Source organism: Octodon degus, unplaced genomic scaffold (assembly GCF_000260255.1).
Source record: "Octodon degus isolate 3935 unplaced genomic scaffold, OctDeg1.0 scaffold00007, whole genome shotgun sequence".
Taxonomy (NCBI): domain Eukaryota; kingdom Metazoa; phylum Chordata; class Mammalia; order Rodentia; family Octodontidae; genus Octodon; species Octodon degus.
The window spans coordinates 31053065-31077424 of NW_004524583.1; the positions used below are offsets into that span (position 1 = coordinate 31053065).

Consider the following 24360-nt stretch of genomic DNA (forward strand, 5'->3'; position numbering starts at 1 on the left):
CGCTTCAGACTGCTGTGCCCGAGGTGCCAGGCGCACGCGCTTCAGACTGCTGTGCCCAAGGTGCTATCAGCTGGGTGGCTTTAGCAACAGCATTATTTCTCACAGTTCTGGGGGCTGGAGGCTTGTAGAGACTGGGCTGCCAGCCCACCCAGCGATGGGTAGAACCTCTTCCCTGGCTTGGAGGTGGCTGGCTAGTGCCATATTCACCCAGCTGAGAGTCCTAGTCTGGTTCTCATTCTTCCAGGAGCCCCATCTCATCATAAGCCCTATGACTTTACCTAAGCCTCATTACCTCCAAAGGCTCCACCTCCTAAGACAACTGCAGTGAGGATTAGGGTTTCAACCTGTAAGATTCTTAAGGGGCTGTCGCCCCCTGTAGTCTATGACAAGCCCTATGAATTTCTCCCTGAAAAGACTGCAAATACTTTAGAGGCAGAAATTCTTTTTTTTTTTTTCCATAATTTTATTGAGAAACAAATAGCAATGAGAGAGTTTCAAATCAAATTGGTAGGACAGTTTCAATAATTAGCACACTGCATACATTCTTCCTAGTGGTTAATTGCTGTACAAGATGCGGACGTGATATCCTATTTACAAACACCATTAGAACAAATCCTCTGTTCATTAAGAGAGTGTAACTATATAACTATCCTAGCCACTTTGAATACACAGATACAAAATGGACATTCATCTGTGTCCCCTTTTTTTATTAAGTTCCGTTATTTGAATATTATAGGTGTGTAAACTCAGCAAAATATTCTAAAAGAGTCCAGTAGCCCATAATAGTATTGGGTCTTCCGCTTGACTGGCAATGTCAGAAATTGTTGAAGAGGCAGAAATTCTACTTCTCTCTGGCTTTAGCTCCTCTCTGGCACCCCCAGGGGCATATGTCCATGTCCTGCCCAGCACTTTATTTATGTATTTATTTATTTATTTAAGGGAAGGATCTATAGGGTGTTCAGGGTCTTACTACTAGATTAGACTCATAGTGATTCTCCTGTTTACAGCCTCCCAAGAGCTGGGATTACAGGTGTGCTCCACCATGCCCAGTCTCAGTTGCCGTCTCAGCACACCCCAGGGGGAGGGCCAGCACAGGCAGGCCCAGGTATCAAACCCCCAGCTCCTACACCCACTTGTAGGTGCTTTAATCCGCTGAACTATTTGGCCGGCCCTGCGCCTTAGCAAGCTCCGTAGTCTGCCTCTTTCAATGCATCCTACTGCTTTCCACAGTTCCTCTAACATCTTCCAGCTCCCACAGGGCCATGCAGGGCGGGCGATCCAGGCGACTGCCTGTCTGGCCTTCCAAGGGGGGGCCACCTTTGCTTCTTCTGTGTTAGTGTGGCCAAGTTGTCTTTCTTTCTTCTTCCCCAAAACTCTTTCCTTGTCTTGGCCTTGGGATTTTCCCATCCTGAGTTTGGGAGGAAAAAAACCTAAGGGACCTTTGTCATTTGTGTTCTCTACCCAGATCTAAATGTCTTGTTTTGAATAGGAAATTTCCAACTAGTGACTGCTGCTGAGGACAAAGACCATTCCTGCAACAGAAGCTAGAACACTGTCTTGGTCCTTTCCAGGGCAGCCAGGACAAGGACACGAACCGGGCTCTGCCAATACTGACTCAGGCCTCTCCAGACTGTGCCTTAGGAAGCAGAGCACGTAAGGGAAGGGAGCCTGTGTCAGTTACTGTTCTCTTGCTGAGACAAAATACCCGACACCCTAAGTAAAAGGAAGAAAGGTCCACGGCAACTCATGGTTTGTAGATTCTTCAGTTCATAGTGGGCTGGCTCCAAGGCAGGGTGGTGTGGCAGAAGGGGACAGTCCTGGTAGGCAGAAGGCGGCAAGCAGCGAACCTTATATGCAGGCCACTCACTCTGAGGGCAGCTGACACTCATGGGGGGAGGGGCTCAATCCTGGCATCGCGCCATGAATCCATCCCTGCGTCACACACTCTAGACCCAGCCACCTCCAAAAGCCCCTCTTGTGACCGCTTGAGAATCTGTGGGACATCTAGACACAAGCCATAACAGAATCCTTTTCTTCTCTGAGCAGAGTGATTCTGTCCCCAGAATCAGTCCTGGCTTGCCTTGCACCAAGTCTGTTTCTCGACCTTGAGTGGCAAGCTGTCTTCTCTGCATGAAAAAGAAACTAAAGAAGAGAAAACTGTCATGGGTGTGTGGGGGGAGGGTGTTTGCCCTACTCGCTCTCCTTCAAGGGAAAAGATAACTCTGAAGCAACAGGCAGCACCGAGATGGCTTCATAGCTTCATAGCTACAGTTACTTTTCTCTTGTTGCTGGGACAAAATAACTGACACCCAGAATCAAGGAAGGAAAGGTTTATTTAGCGCAGTTGGTGGAGGTTTCAGTCCATACTCAGCTGGCTCCAAGGCAGCGTGGCACACGGCAGAGGGCAGCAGTTCATGGCAGCAGAAAACAGCAAAATGGCAAGAGCAAAAGGGGAGGAGCAGCGGCAGCACAGAGCAGGCCTCTCTCCCTTCCTTCTATTGGATGCAGGCTGTCTGACCCCGGGCGGGGTAGCTCTCACACCCATAATCCCTGCATCAGATCATGAATTAATCACAGACTCTAGAACCTGTCCCAGTGACTGCATGAGGTTTGGGGGGAATCACCAGACACAAACCATAACACTACACAAGACAAAACACAGTGAACAGCATAAGGCGTCCACTGTAATGGGAAGGGGACCCAGCACGTTTGCTTTAGCAAGGTCCATTGAGAAGTTGTAGTCTTTCCCAGAGAGCACTGGGCCTTCTTTAGCATGGTGACCTCCTGGCGCCTCGCTGGACCCCACCCTGTGTAGCAGTCCCCTCCAGGTTCTCCTCTTGGACCAAGAAGTCAATATTTGTAATCCCAAAGATACGTTATTGGAATCCCACCAAGTTAATTCCAATCTACCACTCCCAGTGCAACCCATGGCAAAAATAAAGACACTAAAACATATTTTTAATTAATGGGGAGCCAAGGAGCCCTAAGTCCAGACATGAAGATGGCTTTCCAGAGCAGAAAGGCTGACCCAGAGCCATACCCGGGTTTTATTCAGTGGAGGAGGAGTGGCTTGAGGAGGAATGACTGAGAATGGTGGGAAGTAGGTGAGTACTGTGAGCTGAGCTAGATAGGCGGCCTACATTAACCTCTGCCATATGCAGAGCAAGTAATTTGCATTATGCTATTGAGATAGTATCTAATGTTTCGGGGGTCTGGTGCTTCAGCTCTGATGTAGTCTTTCAAGCCCCAGGAAGTCATAGCCTCTATCACGAGGCTGGATCCCAGCTGGCAGCGTGGAGCACTGGCTCTTCCTGTCTGGACCCTGCTCACAGTAGAGAGCAGCAGGTGTAGGTTACCAGAGAAACATGCATACCACCTTCAAAGGCTATCACCAGCACCTCAGCTAGACCAATATGCATTACTTAAGGCCAATTGAAAGCATAAACAGAAGTCCTAGCCAGCACCGTTCATATCAATACAAGGAAATAGGGTCAGGCTCAACCAAAATGGAGACAATTGCTCTTCCTTCCAGGTAAGCTGCTCAGGTGGTCCTCCAAGCCCTGGCCTTGCTGCTGCCCACCTATCTCCTCCAAGAAGACAGAGCAGAGGGTCTTCACCTCACCCCGTCAAAGCTTTGCTCTAAACTCGGAGCCTTGTCTAGGACTCCCGACTTCATGGCTGGGCTCAGCCAACCCCACATATAGCATAGCTGATTAGTAATTTCCAGCAAGAATTTCCAGTATGGAAAAGGACCTGCCAAAGGAAACACAGTATTTAAGTCCCTTTTGAATCACCTGCCACAATACTTTGCACCAACCTCTTAGGTATAATTTCGCAAGATGAATTCCCATTCAGTGTTGCCAGTCCTATTTTTGAGAGTACTTCTCTGCTGTCCTAAATCTAGAGACCCGGCACTCATATGATGGCCCAGCTGTTACAGACCCCAGCACCGCACTTTCCTCCCTTCCTCAGTCACCACAAGAGCTCCATTTGGGGCTGAACACATTGCTGCCCTGAAATAAAAGCCTGCTTTTGCTTTCCCCTTGCAGCTCAAGCAGTCAGGTGATGACATGTGGACAAAGACGTGTGTATCACTGTCCCATTGGTGCTTGACAAATTGTCACAAACTAACAGCTTAAAACGATGGGACTTTGCTAACATTCTTAGAGGCCAGAAGTCTGTGCCTGTCTTCTGGCCCTTTCCTTTGTCTGCAAAGCCAGGGGCTCTCTGGAGGCTTTATCCCCCTCCCTCTCTCCCCCTTTCCTCCCTCCCTCCCTCCGTGCTCTGCTCTGTCCCCAGCCCCTTCTCTGACTCCCTGTCATCCCCTCATAAGGATCCTTGTGATTACTCTGGAACTGCTTGGATAGCCCTTCTCTCTGGAGACCTCAAACTTAGCCGCATCTGCAAAATCCCTTGTGCTATGAGAAATAATATGCTTGCAATTTGAAGGATTAAGACATGAGCACCTTCGGGGAGCCATTATTCCATATAGCACTCAGATAAAAGAATGCAGTACTCTTAGGACGCAGGCTTTAAAGTACGGACTCCTGATGACCACAGGGAGCCAGCTCCTTACTTCGTTTCTTAGTAAATTTTCTACCTTGTTTAAGCCACTATTCCTTTTGTTTGTTTTTATTTCTCAGGAATATGCAACAGGATCTAATCCAAACCTCTTAATACTAACCACAACTCTCCTCTTAATTAATGTAAATCCGTGTCTCTTACTGGGCTATTCTGCCTAGGGGACAGGTAGGCAGCCAGCAGGGATGTGACAACTGCAGAGAAAATGTTTTGCAAAAGCAGTGTTTTTCTCATGAACTGAGCCTTTGGCTATGGCTCTGGGCTGAGCCGTAGAACCTCTCTGTGATCCACGACTTTCACATTCTCTCGGAATATTCTGGAGAAGTAAGGCAAGCAGAGTAGGGAACTGCTGTACATTGCTCATCTCAGTTGGTTTATTATTTTTACAGGTTTAATTTTTTTCCCCCACCAGGGATTGAACTCAGGACCTTACACTTGCGAGGCCGGCGCTTATGCCGCTGAGCTACCTCCCCGCTCTGTCCTAAATTGTTATGAGCCCTCCTTTGCAGTATGTGGTGACTCCATCCATCGTGGGGAGTCCACACATGTACAACACCTCTCAATCCCCTTCTGCTTCTCCTCCACTCTGCCTTCTCCCGGCCATCTCTTGCTGCCTTCCCATTTGCAAAAGATTAGTTTAAAACAGGGCCCTGGGTTGGTTCTTCTGCTTTATCTGATGCATAATTAATCTGCATAACACAGAGCAAGACAGCCATCCACAGGGAAGATGGGGCATCGCCACAGAGCAAGACAGCCATCCACAGGGAAGATGGGGCATCGCCCCAGGTGCAGAAGTGGCCCCAGATAAGCAGGTGCCGCTCTCTGTGACCACAAGCAGCACGGCAACTGGCAACACCAACATGCATGGCAAGGATTGGGCTGAGCATCTTGCTGTGTTCACAGTGCTTATTAAGCATCTGTGGTGCGGCCTTGGGGGAGACGCGGCCCAGGAGACAGGGCTCCTCGTCCTTAGTGACCTCATGGCCTCGGTGGTGAGACAGACCTAGAAATGGATGCATTAGACCGCATGATTGTCCTTCACTTTAACACGGCCAGCGAGCCTCCGCAGTCATTCCCACCACTGCCCCTCACGGGGGCTTCCCTCACGGGGGCTTCCTCACACAGCTCGCACTCCGTGGTTATCTGGATCCTGTCATATTCTTTTTATTACTTTTACCAATTGCTTTTGCTTTTCACCCTTTTTTTTTCTCGAAGCCCTGGACCTTTGCCCTGAAGTACAACCCCAGCCCTTTTTTATTAATTTTCTTTCGGAGACACTAGGTTGCCAGAGCAGGACTTGAACTGCAATCCTCCTGCCTCAGCCTCCTGGGGTCCTGGGGTGGTGGCATGCCACCATCCCCAGCCCAGCACGTCTTTGTCTGTTTGCTCTTCCACTCTGGTCCTGTAGCCTGAGCCTTGCGCCAAGCTGATGATGGGAAAACAGTCTGAGAGGAACTTTGGATGCGCCTTCCATTCCTTCTCCTTGCTACCAGGCTCCCCTTCTGGCAATATACTCGGCATGTTCTCAGAACAAAAGCCATTTTCTCGTGGGCCGGAGGGGACAAGTGTGAAAGGAGAGCTGCATGTGAGGGAGCTGCCTGGCTCTGGAAGTATTCTCCCCCCACCCCATCTTCTTGATAAAGGGGAAAAAAACTCCCAACCTGCAGCATACCTGGGCCGAGGTATGTGCTCCCTAAACCCAAAGAATGAATTTTAGCAACAACAGAGGTTAAGAGCAGACTATATTATTGGGAGAAAGAAAGCTCCTGTCCAAGAGAGGGACAGAAGGGGACCCGAGTGGGCTGCCCAAGAATCTGCCTTTTCTAGGGATTTTTATGGAGCAAAACTATGAGGTGAGGCTGGTGTGAGGGGAAAGAGGGGAGCTCACACATGAGGTGGGACAAAGCTATGATCAACCAATAAGATTACAAGCAGGCAAAACTGATTAAATCCAGGACCAAAAGGGGAAGTGAGTCACACAGCAAGCAGGTATGAATACAGAACAGGGCTCTTCCTGTAGGGGGGCTGGGTTAGTGACTCTTCCAGGCATTCCCAGAGTGAGAGATCTATTTAGAATACCAATAACCCCCTGGGCTGTGACTAGTTAGCTGGAAATCCAGGGCAGCCAGCCTGTCTCTCTCTTACCAGCCTCCTCCACTGGGGAGGGCACCTCCAACCCAGGCAGCCCCAGGCCTGCTTGTTTCTTTCCGCCTGTCTGCCACAGAGCTCAGCTGGCCAGAACCTCTCTAACCCACAAGGTCTGCTCCCAGCGCCCCACTTCTCTCCCTCATGCCTCTACCATCCAGCAGCCAACATAATCTTTCAGAAATGTAAACAAGATTCCTGCCCTGGAAACCCTCAGAGTCCAGGGTGGGGGCCCTCCCTCCCCAGCCCCTCTGCACCCTCTGCACCGCTCCCCCAGCCTGGCTCCCGCCTTCTGCTCTCTGCCGGCTCAAGCTGTGGGGGCCTTGGGCTGTAACAGGGACTCCTCCCATGGGGGTGCTGGGGGAGCCGCTCCCCCACGTGGCCCTACGCGGCACCCTTGCAGTCTCGGGACACTTGCCTCGCTGGCTGATGTGTGTCAGACCCCCGGGCCCTCTCTGGCCACCCCACCCCAGCTTCAATGTTGCACCAGCTTTTCTTTTGTTTTAGTTTTGATTATTTGTTAATCTTCAAATTTTTCTGCCATGACACTGGGATGCATGACAGAAATGGCTCAACCTCTTCACACGAAACACTTGGATTCATTTTCACTCACAAGTTTTTCTAAAAACATGTATCCCTTCATGATCCGACCCACTTCCAACCGTTATCACAGATTGAACTGGCCGTCAGACGGTAGTGGCCGGCAGCAGCTGGACTGCTTTCTGTGTATTAGTAGCATCGTTGGAAACTACTGCCCCAGGGTGACATGGTAAATCTCGTGTGCACGGAAGCCCCAAGGCGCACCTGCTCTCCTTGTGCGTGCGTGCGTGCGTGCGGCCCACACGCTTGCTAGCTTCCGGACGCCTCCTTCAGCGCGAGGGCAGGGCGGGCCGCGCCGCATGCGTCCTGTCTGTTTGCTGCACTAGCGCGGTGAACAACATCAGTGAAGTGCAGGAGCCCACAGGACTCCCCCTCGAGTCGGCCCTCATGGGCTGCTCCCCTCACAGCTAAGGAGATGCAGGACTGGAGAGCCCAATGGTTCATTTCTTCATTCCGTCCCTCTGCTGAAGCACAGCGGGTTAGATCCACGCGCCTGTGCGGCTCTGCGCGGCCGGCCGGATGGCGATGCCTTCCTTCCCCTTTCAGCGAACTGCGCTCTCCGCGTTCTTCCCTCTAGAAACGTCACTCTGCACTCCCAGCAGGAGGGTGAGAGCCGAAGCACTGAAGGCAGGAGGCGGAAGTCACACTGCCTCGGCCTCGGTGGGCACGAGTTCCCAAGCGACCAGTTCTGCTGAAGGCTGTGGTCTGGGCCGCGACCTCCCCCTGCCCATGACCTTCTCCCGTCACTGCCCCCTTGTTGCCACCGGACCTCATACTAGTGTTCTCCTGCAGATAGTTCCCGCCCTCTGCCCACAGCCTGCAGCAGCCCCTCGGGTTCTCTTCCCATTTTTGTTTGGGGCCCTGCTGGCCTCACCCACACTGCTTTCTACAATGGTGTATCTGTCGCAGGGAGGGTACCCCCTCCTTTCCTCTCTCATCTGACCTGCCAACCTCCCGCCCCTCTACTTAGAACCACCCCTGAAGGAGGAAGCGCAGTCAGCCTCTTGAGGTGGGTGCACCCTGCTTGAGGGGTGTGGTTGACCTTGTCTCTCCCGGGAATGGCTAGACTGTCCCTCCTCCCCCATCGCTGCAGGCGGCTGGGCCTGATCACTCCAGCTGGTGGACTCAGAGCAGCTGAGCAGTGTTGAGATTTGACCTGTGCGTCTAGACTTCTAGCAGAGAAAAGTTCTTCCCTCCAACTTTGCCTTTTAGCCAATGTTGGCTTTTGGTCATTTTGTTAGGGCATGAGGCTGTGTCACTGAAGCGATTAGGTATGTGAGTGTGAGTGTGAGTGTTGTGTGCATGCGTGTGGGCTTTCATTAATGAGTGTGCATGTGTTTACAGGTGAGTTGGGTGGGCGTCGCATCTGTGTCTGTGTGAGTGGTATGAATGTGTACGTGCTGCACGTGTGAGTGGAGTCTGCGTGGCTGGGGTGTGAAGTGGGAGTGCAGTGGATATTCCATCTGTGCAGGTGTGCATGCAAGTGTGTGTAAGTGTGCCTGTTGTGTGTATGAATGGGGAATGTGGCACTTGCGTGGGTGTGCAGGAGTCACAAATGGGTATGGGCGTGTCTCTCTGTGATGATGACAAGAAATGGGCATTCCCCGTATGACGGTGTAGAGGAGTGTAGCTGGGGGGACACCATGTCCCTCAGAGAGGCGACGGAGGCCTGGTGGGAAGCTAAGGCAGTGAGAGAGAAAACACGGGCCTGCAGGTGTCGGAAGCCTTGCCTACCTCCCCTCGGGCTCCAGTTCTTGTGGTATGCTGCCACACGGGCCTGCCTGCAGAAACTGGGAGAGCCGGGATGGGCCTGACTAAGCCTGACTAAGCCTGACTCGCTCCCTCTGCCCCAAATGGCTGGCTTCCCTGCTCTCTCAAGCCTGCCTGAGCCAGGCCTAGATCCCTGTACCTAAACGCACAAAAAAGAGGTGGAACTGGGGATTTGGGGAGGAAGGAGAGGAGCAGGGAAGACACAGAGGACTTGGCCACTGCCAGGCCCCAGGGCCAGGGCTCTGGCTTCCGTCCTGCCGCCTCCAGTGGCCAGGCCCTGCCAGCCCTCAGCGAGAATCCAGGGCCAGCAGCAGAGGGGTGGAGACCGCTGACTCACGCTGCTGAGGCCTGGCTCCCTGTCCCCAGACAGACCCAGCAGCACATCCGCTGCATAGGCAGAGACTGCAGGCAGCCAAGTCACCACCACGGTGGCATTGGGAGCTGGGCTAGAAGGAAAGGCTGCCTGCTGGTGCTGGGGACATAGGGCGCGGCTCCCAGCAGCACCGAGGAGTTCTCCTGTAGCTGTTGAGTTCACATCTCCTTCTGCTGCACCCGTGAGCCTCCTGCGTTGTGCTTCACACAGGTACAGCCCAAGCATGGGGACGACTTATCCTCCTGGGCCTCTCTTCCCTTAACCCCTCTCAACCTGGATGTAAATGTGAGACATCTCAGTGTCCCATTGGTGTGCTGTCCCCCAAGCTGCTATCCCGGTGCCGGTGCCACACCCAGTACGTCCCTGCTTGGTGATCTGTCACTGTCCCATTGATCCTAAGTGTGCCCTTGGGGAGATAGCTCAGTGCCTTAAGCACTGCCTGGCAAGCACAAGGTTCTGAGCTGGATCCCCAGGACCAAAACAAAAAAGAGCGGCGAAGTGTGCCGTTCTCTGTGACCTTGTCCTGACATTGGCAGCTGGACCCATAATGTACTCCCTGCCCTTGGTCCTGTAGCATCCCACAGGAACTCCCATCACAGCCCTTGCGACATTCCGGGGCACCCATGTGTTTGGAACAGAGCCCTAGCTTTGTCACCCTTGCAGGTAGATGAATGAAAATGTTCAACTCAGTCAGAGCAGCCATGATAAGTCGCTATTCACTTGCCGTTGGCTGTGCGCCATGAAAGTACCAGGGGCGCAGCCTTTCAGAGGCGTTGTCTCCGTTGCTCTTCTTGGTGCTGAGACAAAATACTCAACAGCCAAAGCCAAGGAGGTTGCAATTCGGCATTGGCTGGCCCCACAGCAGCGTAGCAGGGCAGAGCAGCGCCATAGAGGAGAAACTGTCCACGGCAAGCAGGCGGGAGGCGGCAGGCAGCCAGCAGCAGCAGCCCAGTGGGAGCTGGAGTCCCTCAGGCTGCCAGCCCTGTGGGCATCAGACCCTGAGTCCACACTCGCATTCCCTAGCCCAGCCACCTTGAAACGCCCTTCCTGTGAGGCTTTGGGGGACATCTAAATACGCGCCGCAGTGAATGTTATCGCTCTGTCTCCCCTCGCAAACTGTCCAAGCTTCATTTTTTTTTTTTTTTTCCCCAGAACTGGGGATTCTGAGCCATGGCTCAGTAGAATAAGCGCTTCCCTGGCAAGCGCAAGGGCCTGAGTTCAATCCCCGGTTCTGGAAAAAAAAAAAAAAAAAAAATGAAGCTTGGAAAGAACGAGGCAAGTCCCCTGGGCCACAGAGCTGAGGGCAGGGGAAGTGGGCTGGCCTCCAGGACAGTTGCATGGGACGAAAGCAGCCAACGCCTGATTATATCTGAGGTAGAGAAAGAAACCTCTAGAGGTCTGTCTGATGTTTTGCTTCAAAGCCTGGAAATTGATCTGGAAGTAGAGCCTGTGCTGATGGAGAAGAATCCGCCGACTGTGAAGGGATGGGCTCATCTATCTGAATACAACGGAGAAGCTCTAGCGCTCAGCCTTTAGGAGCGGGGGCCACGGAGAAGGAAGTTCGGTCCCTGAGGCCCTGGAAGGCCGTGCTGAGACTCCGCCCCTGCCGCCTCTTTGCTTCTCCCACTCCAGAAGGCCAGCGCTTGCTCCCACCCATGCTCCCACTGTGATACGTAGTGGCACCTCAGCTCACAAACTCTTTGGAAGTTTTTGTTAAAATTTTGTTTCTGTTGACAAACTCTGCATCAGGCAACAGATATGACCACAGCAGTCTTTCCCACACACCCAAGTGTGGGCATCTTTTCCAAAGGCATTGAAGACATTAAGTTCATAAACTGAGGTACCACTGCCTGCTTCTCCACAGGACCCAGACCAGGGCAGCCACCCGACCATGACTGGCACCTCAGAAGCCATAAGCCAGAATAAACTTCTCTCCTTAACAGTTGTGTGTTTCAAGTACTTCGTCACAGCAGCAGAGAGCTGACTAACCCAGAGGGTAAGCAGATGCCAGGAACCACACTAAGCATCCTTCCTTACCTTTCCCCACTTCAGTCCTTACGTAACAGAACCTGAGGCACACACTGTGATTGGCCCATTCTGCAGATGGGTAAACGGGGGCCCAGAATGAAACACCAATAAAATCCTTGCCCAAGAAGTGATGTGTCTCTGACTGTGATGGTTCGTGCCCTGTGGTACACATCTCTGTGTGCCAAGGTCGTAGCAGCCTTCAGGGGGCTTTGCAGCTCTGGGCCTCAGACATCCGGGAAGGATGGTCGGTCACATTGCTCTAACGGTGTGCTTGGGTCGGTCTGACTCCAGTGAGCAACCACAGCCTGCAAGCTGGTTCAAAGAGGATAACTCACGGCTCTTCTCTCCTGTACCCTTTGGAGAAACCCTTACTACCCCTCCTGGATTAATTTCAATATAAAATTCCAAGAACCACTTCTCAGATTCAAATCTGCACAAATGAGACAACTATCACACAACCCAGGAAGGCAGCAAAGCCCCACCCAGCACCCACTACATCCCTTCCAGTCTCCTGGGAATGCTCAGCAGCCCTGAGAGCATCCCTGACAGTTTCTGATGGGGGCCACCCACACCCAGCAGCAGATCGCTTCTGTCCCAAAGCAGTGACTCTGCTTGACTTCCCTGACTGCCTGTTTGTGGAGTGCCAGCAGCTACCCTCGGGGCACACGCTGCACCCACAGTGGCCATGAGCCTCCTTTTCCCATCTAGAGACCTAATCAATGTGGCCGTATCCAGCCTTCCCTTTAATAAGCTGATTGTGGAGCTAAATCCCACACGCTCTGCTCCTCGCCCTGCACGCTTTTGATTGACAAAACTAATCTCTCCTCCACCCCCACGTCTGCCACTGCCCGCATCCTCTTGCAAATCATGTTCTCAGCTGCTGACAATTAGATAGAAGACTTGGGATTCAGGCGCAGGAAGGTTATGGGGTTATGAATCAATCGTGGGGGCTTGGGTGAGGAAGCAGAGGAGGGGCGCTCACTGCACGCACCAGCGCAGCCTCAAACCCTCCAGGTTGATTTATGAGTTGGTAATAACCTCGCCTCGTCCTCTGGCCCTATTATTTTTCATAATGTACAGGGAAGCTTTAAATTTCAGAGAATGAGGAAGGTGGGTCCAGGGAGAAGGCTTGCCTGGGGTCCCCTTGCTGCAGCGTTTGCTGCGGTGTGAGCGGTGGGTCGCTGAGGGGTGCCGTTGTCATGCACCTGCAGAAGCCAGCAAGCAGCTTCACAGGACCGCAGGGAGGTGGCCTTGGCAGAGCCCAGCTTGGCGCTGCGCGTGGCAGGTGGCTTGGGCACCACTGGGTCCAAAACCATAATCACTACGTCTGGGTTTAATTCCTCCAACCTGTTTCAAACCAAATCAGACTGACTCCGAAACATTCCTACTGGGAAAAGGAGAACCACACATTGAATCAAAACCACTGCAAGGCAGACCGCATTTGCCTGTGGTCTGGAAGTGAGTGGGGCAGAAGGGACAGTGTCTTCCATCCCAAGGGGAGGAGCTTGAAGACATACCTTCCCCACACTGTCCTCTTCTGGGAGACAGCCAATGTCCACCGAGGAAAGGGATGTTTATAATTGCTACCTAAGTATTGATTTGTTGAGGTTTATTTTTATAAGAAAATATGCCATTTTATTTTTAACAGGATGTGGCTTTTGAAAGAAAACAATGTCAAAAGATTTTTAAAAAACACCTAAACTCTTCATCTAAAGTAGTGTTTGTAAAATGCCCTTCTGAGATGTCTGATGTTGATTTGTGGTCCAGTTTTTAGAATGACTACATATTTGTGTTTGAGTTCAGCTATCAATAGATAACCATTGATTAAATCCCCGGGCCAGGGGTTTCCTCCAAGCCAGAGACAGAACAGTGTGATGAGCCCCTGGCCCAAAGATCTGGCAGGCATTCAGGGTTGGACGCAATAATTCACATGCCGCAGCCCTGTTCCCCAGACCTCAGGACGCGCCTCAGCAGGGAACGCGGTCACCTCAGATGTAATTAGCGAGGTCAGGACGGCTAGAATGAACCTCACCCCCTGGTGATTGCTGTCCTTACCTTATGGAAAGGGGAAACAGGCAAAGAGAGGGACACGCAGGAGGGATGCCCTTTGGAAAGGAAGGCTGCCATCAGGGCGAGGTCTCTCCGGGCAGAGCACCTCCCCCTGCCGAGAGAGCCAACACCCAACATCCAGCCCGCAGAACTGCGAGAAAGTCACTTCTGCTGCACTGCCGCCCGCCGTGTGGCGCTTGCAGCTACAGTTCTCCTCGCAAACTAAGACAGAGGAAGCTGTGCACAGTGGCCAAGCCGCGCTGCGCGGCCAGTTCCCAACTGAGGTACGCGCTTGGAAAGGAACGAGCCACGCCCCACTTGCAGGACCCGGAGCGCCTTGGCCGGGCCTCCTCTCTTAAGGAGGTTAGAACGGGAGGCTTCGAGAGGAAAAGGCTGCGGGAAGGGGCTGTGGCCCCGGGAACTGTGCACGCCAAGGTCCTGCGGTAGACAACGTCATGCGTGGTCGGAATGTAAGAGGGATGTGCATGAGAAGAGGATGGAGAGGGAGACAGGGGTGGAGGGATGGGTGGGAGGCCGGGCCCAGGGGCCGAAACCAGAACGAAGCTCCCTCCTTCACAGGACCTCCTGCGCCGGGCCGAGGGGCGCCTCCTGCCTTCAGCCCCTGCCCCTGGGAAGTGTGGGGCTCGCCAGAAAAGCCGGCAGGCCGCAGGCCGGGTCTCTCCGCCAGACCCTCTCATGCTCCTGGATTTGCTGCCTGCAATGCCCGCCTTTGTTTCCTGTTCTCCTCAGCACGGTTCCATCCGTAGATTCCTTCCTAAAGTGTCCGGAGGCGTCCTGAGATACTACTCGAAGGCCTACACTGGAAAAGCAGGCGGCCAACCGCGCATTCGGAACCTGCGGATGTTTCTCCCGGCTGTAGAGATGACCGGTCAGACACCTGTCCCTCCGCCCCTCAACGCTGACCACGGGCCAGCCTGCACTCGCTTCGCTAGACGGCGATTGCACCCTCACTGCCTCTGTGGGAGGTCGCTCTGGCATCGCCCTTGTTCCCGTGAGGAAAGGGAGGCGCAGAGCTGGTAGAGGACCGGTGGACAACCAGGCCACTTCAGCAAGACCACGAGCTGGGCTTCGTGGAGAGGGTTCCATGCGTGCGTGTGGCCGTGTTCTGTTCCAGTAAGGGTGTGGAATTTCCTCCGCAGACATGGAGAAATAGAGACCAGGCTGGCGAGGCTTAAAGACCTTCCAGGGCCCCACAGCTGATAAGTGACGCACTACGGTCATTGTGCTGCATGACTGCTGAGTGTGCGTTACAGAAATGGGTCAGGCCTTCTTGGACCCCTCGGAGCCAAAGGCCGGCCGGGCTCCAGTAGGACCCCGAGCGAACCGCTTGGCGCTTCCCCCAGGGCCTCCCGCCCGCTGCCACATCCTCACCCTGCCGTTCTCCAAAGCCTGGTTGAACATTTCCCCTTAAGTTACGCTTTTTCTGCTAGTTCATTGTTGCATCTTAAATATTTTTTAAATGATAGCACCAAAGAAAGTCTAAATTCATACAAACTGTTCTACTTAGGATATCCTCTCTACAGTTGTTCTGTGCAGATAATAGTAATGTAGCTACATCATAGAAGGTTTATAGCAGGGTTATTCTAGTGCCCGGAATATAGACGGTGCTCACTAAATCATTAGCTCAATAGGTAATGATGGTAGTAACTATTATAAAATTAATGCTTGTGCTTCAGAAAAAAAGTGAATAGAAACTATCAGTTTTCTCAATATTTTTCTTGTGTACTGCTAGGAAAGTTATTCAGGGCTAAGAGAGGCCACATGGCAAAATGGTGATTATTTTTGGCATGAGAATTCCTGGACCCCACACCTGCCTTTAATAGATATTAGTATGTGGCCTCAGGCCTCTCCAGGCCTAATCTTTTTGCTGGATGTAAGAATGATCATGTTTTGCATAATTTCTACCAGAATGGTGTATGGTGAGGTAACCAGCGCTAGCCAGCACACCACAGGAACTCAGGAAGTGCCGCTTTCTCTGTGTAAGACCTACATGTGACGCCCACGTGATGGGCAGCAGGAAGGGACCTCAGTCAAACACCGAGTCTTTGGAGGAGCTTGAAATACCTGAAGACGTAACCCAGGGTTACATGGAGAGGTTCTCCTCCAGACCCTCACCTGTGGGAAAGCCTGCCCAGGTTACTCAAATCCAGACTGTACTGACCCCAAGTTACTGCACTGTGGTAATTCCCAGAAGGAGGTCATCGAGTCCTCTGCAGCCACGTACATGAGCCACCAGCCACACAGAAGTTATGCAGGTGGTCACCATGGTTCAGGTCTGTGGGTGAACAGCCCTGTTAGAGCTTACAGAAGTCGCCTCAGAGGCTGTGGGGACAGTGAATGGCCGGAGACAGCCACAGGCTGGAGGCCTGTGATTCAGCCCTGTCTGTGGTCAAGATGCACTCTGCTTCACCCTGAGGCAAACATGTGGGGTGCCCTGCTCACGCATCTCTGCCCTCACCCTCGGGAGCAGAGGAGGCCAGGGCCGAGGACATGGGAGGCTATTCAAAGTCCCCAAACTCGCTCCACTTTGGCCTCAGAACCCAGTTCTTCCCTCTCTGCCTTTTCAATTAAAAACTGGTTTTCTCAGTGCAGTATATTATACAAAATTCTTTGCACTGTGCATATACCAAAATGGACAGAATAGACATTCTCTTGGGTTGGGAGATGGCTCAGTGGCATAAGCGCCTGCCTGGCAAGCACAAGGTCCTGAGTTCAATCCAAAAAAAAAAAAAAAAAAAAAAAATTCTCTTAATTTGCTGCCTCCTCTGCCTAAGAGAAGCTAAAGTAAAAATTTTTAAATATACTTCTGGAATTTTCTTCATCATTTCTATGTATATGTATACATATATAATTAATAGACTATATAACTTTGTTGTGAAGATGTCATTTTAAAATATATACTGTTCTTGGCCACACATGAAGCAGAGGAGCTGGGGTGCCACACTAGGAGCCACATGCTTGGGAGTGAGGACAGGGAAGTTGGCTAGAGCTCAGCCATGGCTCATGGACCCAAGAAGCATCCGTATCGAGTAGCAGCTCCAAAGCATTGGATGCTGGATAAAGTGACCGGTGTGTTTGATCCTTGTCCATCCACCAGCCCCCAAAGCTGAGAGAATGTCTGCCTCTCATCATCTTCCTGAGGAACAGACTCAAGTATGCTCTGACAGGAGATGAAGTAAAGAAGGTTTCCATGCAGCACTTCATTAAGATCGACGGCAAGTTTCGAACTGATATAACCTGTCCTGCTGGCTTTATGGATGTCATTGGCATTGACAAGTCAGGAGAGCATTTCTCTCTGATCTATGAGACCAAAAGTCTCTTTGCTGTTCATCGGATTACACTTGAGAACACCAAGTACAAGTTGTGCAAAGTGAGGAAGATCTTTGTGGGCACAAAAAAGCTCCCTCACCTGGTCACCCACGATGCTTGCACCATTCGCTACCCTGACCCCCTCATCAAGGCCAAGGACACCATCCAGATTGATTTGACATCTGGTGAGATCACCGACTTCATCAAGTTCGACATTGGTAAGCTGTATATGGCAACCGGAGGTGCTAATTGGGAAGAATTGGAGTAATCACCAACAGAGAGAGGCACCCTGGCTCTTCTGATGTGGTTCATGTGAAAGATGCCAGCAGCAACAGCTTTGCCACCTGGATCTCCAACATCTTTGTCATTGGCAAAAGCAGCAAGCTCACCATTGCTGAAGAGAGAGATAAGGGGCTAGCAGCCAAACAGCAGTGGGTGAAATGGTCTCTAATGACATTTTATAGAAGTCTCTGTTTAATTAAAGATAATAGAGCATGATTATATATATATATATATATATATATATATGATATATAGTTCTTAAATATGCTTTTCCAACTAATATTATAGCTGCTCAATAAATATTTATCAGTAAGTGAGCCATAATTTATAATTCAAATCTTTTGGGCTTTTCCCAAGTAGCTATTCAACAAACGTGACCCAGGATGGCCAGGGATGCCATGTCACTTTCACTATATATAAAAGATATGATTGAAATACATATCTATAACACATATAGAAACATAGGCATAATTATATGTAATAAATAACTCTAGTAAAATATACATGCAGTATAGAGGTGGTCAGAGCACTATGGTGTGTTCTGCGCACCTCCCTGCAAGTTGATAAGTTATCCTCAAAAGACAATTTTCAGGCATGCATTTGGGGGCCTCTGGGAATGACACCTGGCCCCCTGCCTTTGCTGGGTTACAGAGTTCCACACTGTCTCTAAGCCCTCAGCAAAGCAGATCAACTTAGATGTGACCCAGACTTCAACAATACCAACAAAGTACAATGCTTAATCTTAGAAAAGAAACCACTTCCAATTCTTCTGAGAACAAGAAGGATAGAATAATTGGACCTAGTGAGGAAAATAGGAGAAGGAAATAGAACAGTCCTACCCCTGCTGCTGTAGGTCAGACATTCCTGTCTGACCCTAATGTGTGGTAATTGTAGGTCACTTGAAGGATGTGACCTTAGGACAGATTCACCTCCCGAACTTCTCCCTAAAGCCAAGCACACAATGATCTGCTTCCTGCACAGGGCCGAGGTTTGTCATACCCAGGTCCAAGGCAGCCTGAAGTACCCGTGCCTTCAAGCACGGCTTCCTATCCCTACACATTGTCTGCTAGGTTTACTGAAGCCCACCGAGTGGTAACAGCTTGCAAGGGTGGCAGGAGGTGGAAGCCCCTGTGGACGGTGAGAGGTGACCCAGGACGGCCAGGGATGACAGGTCACTTTCACCTGGGCCTGAGGACACTCCCCTGCTGAGACAGTGACTGTCATGGTGGCAGTAGTAGGGACAAAAACCCAGCTCTGTGGTCTTCACAAAGGGGGCAAAGGAAAGAGGCGTTTGTGAGTTTCTCTACACACAAAAAGCACTTAAATGTGATCTTTAGCTCTGTGAATGCAGGCTCCGGCCTGGTAGGCTGACGGGAACAGTGAGGCCAGGGGCTGAGTGTGCAAAGCGGCAAGGGGGCCGAACCCCAGACAATGGTGCTGCCGGGGGTTGAGGTGGAGGGGTAGCGGATATGATGGTGAGGAAGGAGCTTCAGTGGGAGTGAATACTAATTAGTGACATGGATATTAATGATGACAGTAATTAACAGGGGAGAGGAAGGGCTGTCATTGTCCCAGGGTGAGTAATCAATCTTGGCAGGTGATAAATAATGGTTGGACAAGCTCAGCAGAAAGATAATCCCCTGGCCCTAGGGAGAGCTGGAGAGATGCAGGAACTGCACAGTCTCCAGGCAACCCACAGAAAAGAACTATTTTTCTTTTGAGGGAAAAACAGGGTAAAGTCTCTCCCCCACCCCCAACTTGGGATTACAGTCCTTCTTTGATTTCTGGTTTGTTCTTCATATCCTAGGACAAATGTTGAACTTGTGTAATTGGAGGAAGTGAATACACGTTCTCTCTCTCTCTCTCTCTCTCTCTCTCTCTCTCTCTCTCTCTCTCTCTGAATGTGAGTGAATGGGGGTGTTTTCATCCAAGCTTTAGCTCACGGATGCCAACCCAAGGGGAGAGTGGGGAGATGCTAATGGTTCTACTTTCACAGCTGAGTGCTGAGGACTCCAAGCCCTGTCTGCGAAGGCCGGACCCACAGGGAGCCCAGGAAGTCGGGGCTGGGGCCAAGGTAGCCATGCTGTGTAGGGCTGCAGCCCACCGAGCCAGAGAGAAGCAAAATCAACGTGTGGGTCATTCGGCCACGCAGGTCCTGCTTCTGGCCAGTGAGATTCTGGGAAATTTGCTTTCTGAGAAGATGGCGCTGCGGGCGAGATGTCTGGAGACACAGCCCAGGAGAGCAGCTAGCAGACCCGCCTCTCACACGGAACCCTCAGACTCACAGGAGGGCCCAGACACCTGAAAGTGTTGCCCCTTTCACGCTGTTCTCCATCAAATATTCTGCCTGAGGTGGCAACACCCCCTTCGGTGGTCTGCACTGGTATGCAGTGAGATGTTTGGGTGATGCATGTGCACTGAGCAGATGCTGAGAACTCTCCAAAAAATCCTGCTGTTCCGCTCCCCTGTCCACTGTGATGCTCTTAGAGCACAGGTTCTAAGTGCCATGTTTCAAGGGAGGCGAACACAGGGGCACATGCACAGGGGACTGTGATCAAAATAGTGGCCCACCTCAGGCCAGGTCACGTGAGGAAACCCTGAGGAGACCCGAGCACGTCTCACCAGGAGCGAGGACCCTGTTGGCTTGTGGGAGGGCCGGTCTCACGGAGTCATTAGGTTTCGGTTTGCCTTTGCTGGTCTTCAGCTGAAACTGCTCTGTCATTGCAGGTACAGACATTGTGCAGTGGCTCATGAAGAACCTTGCCATCGAGGACCCAGGTACTCGGCCCTACCCGCATTTCCCTCCTCTGCCGTCCGCACAAAGCCAAACCTTGAACTTCCAAGTCGGGTTCTCCTACCGTCCTCACAACCCAGCCTGCCCGTGGGAATTCCAAGTCTCGCAATCACTCTATTTACAAATAAAATTAATTCACTTTCTCCATCAAATCTCCAGCTTCATATTTAAATCACCCTTGGAGGAAATGAGCAACTATTTAGAATGCCAAAGAACTCCACACAATAGCGTGTGCAATGGGATGAATTCTCGTTAGCCACAGCAATTAAAGATAAGTTGTGTACTGTCACTGAACAGCCTTCTAGAGCCAGCTCTTAAAATTAGATTGCCTGGTCCACAATTAAGATGTTTAATTATTTGCTGGGACTCCTTCTGTTTTCTGCTTCTGTGAGAAGTGAAGGGATGATGGGGTTTTTTTCAACTTTAATTGTGCATTTCAATTAGGAAACCCTCCCAGAAAAACAAGAGCAAAACCCTAGCCAACAAGGCAGCTTCAAAATCTATCCTCCTGCCAGGAAATAAGTGAGAAAACTTATTTTCATGGAATAATTGGGAAATGCTGGTTAAGTCTCCAGAAAAATGAAAAGTCTAGGTACAGATAGCTAATTAACTTGATGTTAGTTAATACCTTTCTAAACTTATCACATACCACTTCATCTTGCTTAATTGGATATTTTTGATACCTGCAAGTCAATTTTGTCTTTATAATCTCATGTGGGTCTACTCTGATGTCCTTGCTATACTCTGGGGACGGTTAGATTTATTTTCCCCAAATTCAATGGCTCCAATCACCATTCTTCCTGAGGAGGCTTTTCCAAGTGCCCTTGCAAGGTGTCTGACCTCTGGCTGGGGTCAGCCTATCAGATCAGCCTCCCTGGTATTTTTAACCTGACATTCTTAGCTCTATGGATTATAAAACATTATCATTTACATGCGATTCAATTAAATATGGCGGCCTAGAGTCTAAGTGCCAGAAACATGGGTCATCCGTGGAAGTGACCCTGATCTTTCTACCACCTTGGTTTGCAGTGATTCCAGCAGCTAAAAAAAAAAAAAAAAAAAAATCTTGGTTTAAGTCAAGTTCTTAGTTCACAGGCACAAAAACACTATAAATGTCCATTTTTCCCCCAGTGAGTTCCCTGTCCAGCTGGACTACTGATAGTCCGCTATGAAATCCGGACTGGACATCCATCTACCAGTTCAATTACATTTCTTTGAACTCAATGTTTCTTTTGATTTTGACTCTAAACTAAGGAATGCCATTCCTCCTGGTGGTCTTCTCCAAGAGCACTGCTTTATTCCCACTTTTCAAAACTCATTGCATGGCCTGGCGAGATAGTTCAGCAGTCTAAAGCACCTGCTTAGGCAAGCTTAGGCAGGCGCAGGGCACCGCGGCTTGATCCCTGGCACCACATGCCATACCATCCCTGCCCCCGGCAAAAAAAATAAAATAAAATAAAATTTTTTTTAAAAAATCATTGCATTTTCATTATCATCATCATCAGTCCAAGCACCCCAGCCCAGCCAATAACTGGTGAAAAGTCTCTGGCCTGTGTAATTATCATGCACTAATAAAAATAAAAATTAGAAACAAGAAAACAAAACTTCAGTGTGAAGGGCTGAATGAAGGTCTGCTAAGCTCCAGTGGCCTTGGGAGGACACCACGCCCCGACTTCCAAGTCACAGGAAGCAGCAGCACTCCAACAGAGACCAAATCCCTGAGCAGCCCGGCTTGTGACACCTGCCCCTCCCTCATTCTCTCTTTCCTTCTGCCAAATTTCTAAATGAAAACCTTTTTGCAAAGATTCTTAGCTCCAACGCTGGTGAGACGAAGGCCATCGTCTTCCAAGATCCTGCCCATCCATCCTTGAGAAGGGAGCCGCTGCAGGTGACGATAGTCTCCTCTTGCCAGACACACAACTCTGGAAGCATTCAGTTACTGCTCCAGTTAGTCCAGGTTGAGACTATTTAGGAAAAAACTGCATCTGTACTGAGCGAGTACAGACTTCTTTCTAGGTGTTTCCTAAACAACACCATGAGAGTTATTTACATAGGACTCACATTACATGAATAGTGTAAAACTAGGATCACTCCTAGGATAAAGTAATCTATAGATGATTCAAAGTATATGGGAGGGGACAGCGAGATAGCTCAGTGGTCTATAGCACCTGCTTAGGCAAGTTTAGGCAAGCACACGGGGACTGTGGTTTGATCCCCAGCACCACATCCTGCCCCCAGGGTGGGCTGAGCCAGCCACACACAAAGAAAAGCATATGGGAGGATATACATAGGTTATATACAAATATTATATTAGTTTTTAAAAAGATTTGAGCATCCACAGATTGTGGAGTCCATGGCAGTTCTGGAAGCATTGGTACTAAGAGACAACTGTGCTGAATTTTTTAAAAAACCTGATTATCAAGAAGCAAGTAAAGGGCTGGTGAGATAGCTCAGTGGTCTGAAGTACCTGCTTCAGCAAGCTTAGGCAAAGTGCAGGGACCACGGTTCCATCCTTGGCACCACATGCCACGCCAGCCCTGCCCCCAGAAAGGGCTGAGCAGGCCACGGAAAAAGAAAAAAGAAACAAGTAAAGCAAAAGCCAATCCGCCTTAATCCCATGTGTACAAGTATACATCTACATCTCTTTCAAAAGGAAATTAGTGATTCTTAACAAGCCAACATTTGGGTTATATTCAGCCTCTTGAAACGTTTTCAAGTAAAGCCAGAGCAAATCGCCTTTAAAAGTCTGACCCTATAAAATTTAACTAGGAGAGACCCCCTGAGCATGTCGATCCCATGTCCCAAAATTAGTTCTTAAGTACTTTTTAAAAAGTACTTAATAAAAGTACTATGAGATTTCTGAAAGATTCTTTTGTGTGGTAGGAGCATTTTCGCTCCCATTAGCACCACCCAAGATAATGCCGATTCTTAGCGATTAGTGTGAAGCTCCTTATGGCTGATGCTAAAGTAAGAAAGCAACAGGTTCACCGCGTTGATAAGAAGCATGTCCCTATTAAGGGGGGCTCGCGTCACTACCCACTCCGCTGCTCTTCCTCCAGCTTCCTTAGGGAGACTTTCCCTATGTGCATACGGAAGGGAAACTCCCTCCTGTTCACCCTTCGGGCCATTTTCTTAGGGACAAAGTGGGTCCAAATGGGCACGGGCCACGAGGATGCCTTGTTCTGCTCGCTGATGCGGACGCTGCACAATGAAAGTGAAACTATGGACCAGGGCTGCTTATTGAGAATTTGCCCTGCCCCTGACGCTGCTAAGCGCTCTCTGTGAAATATCTCAGTTCGTTAAATGCAAGTTCCCCTATACCAAGGCCCCTGCCCGTGGCCCCTTCCTGGCCCTGACCCTTATGCAAGGTCTCAGAGCGCGCGGGGGGTTAGGAATTGGCTGACTCTCAGAGCAGGACCCAGAGGCCCAGACGCATGACGGCTCTTCCCAGCTGAGGGCATCTCCCCTCCCCACGCCCACCGTCGGCAACCATGCCGCCAACACTGTCATTTAGGGATGTTCTCTGGCTTTTTGGTCTTATTGGAACTAAATAACCTTTTTGATTCTTTCTCTCACTGTGCAGTTGAGGCAATCCACTTGGGAAGCCTTATCGCCGCGCAGGGCTACATCTTTCCCATCTCAGACCATGTGCTCACCATGAAGGACGATGGTACCTTCTACCGGTTCCAGGTGGGTCTGCAGCTCCTCCTCCCAGTACCATCTGGCCTCAGGTTAGAACCACCTAATACCTAACTAACGCCTAAGCAAAGGGCGTTGTGGAGAGCAGCCTTCCACTGACACTGGGAAAACCGTAGAACGTTGTGTCTGGGATGTCTCTTGACACGCTTACACCACAGCAAAGAGCCCTGAGTGCCGCTAATTTAAGGGCACCAATCTGGGAGCTGCTATGACAGAATGCTGTAAACTAGGTAGCTTACACACACCAGAGTTTATTTCTCTCAGTTCTGTAGGCTAGAGTTCAAACCAAGACACCAGCAAGTTTAATGTCTTCTATCTGTCACATAGATGACACTTTTAGCTGTGCTTTCACACAAGAGAGGGGCGGGGCCTCTTCAGGCCTCTTACCACAACAGAAATCTCACTCAGGAGACCTCCACCCCCACCATCTAATGGACTCCCAAAGGCCACGTCTAAAGCCATTGCCTGGGGGAGTGGCGTCAGGATTACTCTTAGGGGTGGGAAGACAAATACTCAGGCCGTGGCAGACACGTTGTGCATATTTCCTTATCTATTGTGAAGAAGCCTCTGTAAGTTCATTCTACTGCTGAGGAGGTAAATGTCACCCATTTTACAGCTGGGAAAACTGAGATGTTCAGAAACTAATGTGGCACTTAGTAAACGGATCAGGAAGCCTCGGTCTGAGGGAGCAGATCCTGGTAGACCCATC

The 24360-nt window shown here is 50.5% G+C and overlaps 1 protein-coding gene across 3 annotated transcripts in view; it reads left to right on the forward strand.

Moving 5' to 3' along the window:
- The window catches only part of Rgs6 (regulator of G protein signaling 6), a 657652-nt gene that overhangs the window by 514153 nt on the left and 119139 nt on the right, over positions 1-24360 (forward strand). For all 3 annotated transcript variants that reach the window (XM_023703302.1, XM_012517111.2, XM_023703304.1), the window contains exons 4-5: positions 19886-19936; positions 23536-23642. In XM_023703302.1, the coding sequence (XP_023559070.1) occupies positions 19886-19936; positions 23536-23642 (158 nt within the window). The remainder of the gene's footprint in view (positions 1-19885; positions 19937-23535; positions 23643-24360) is intronic.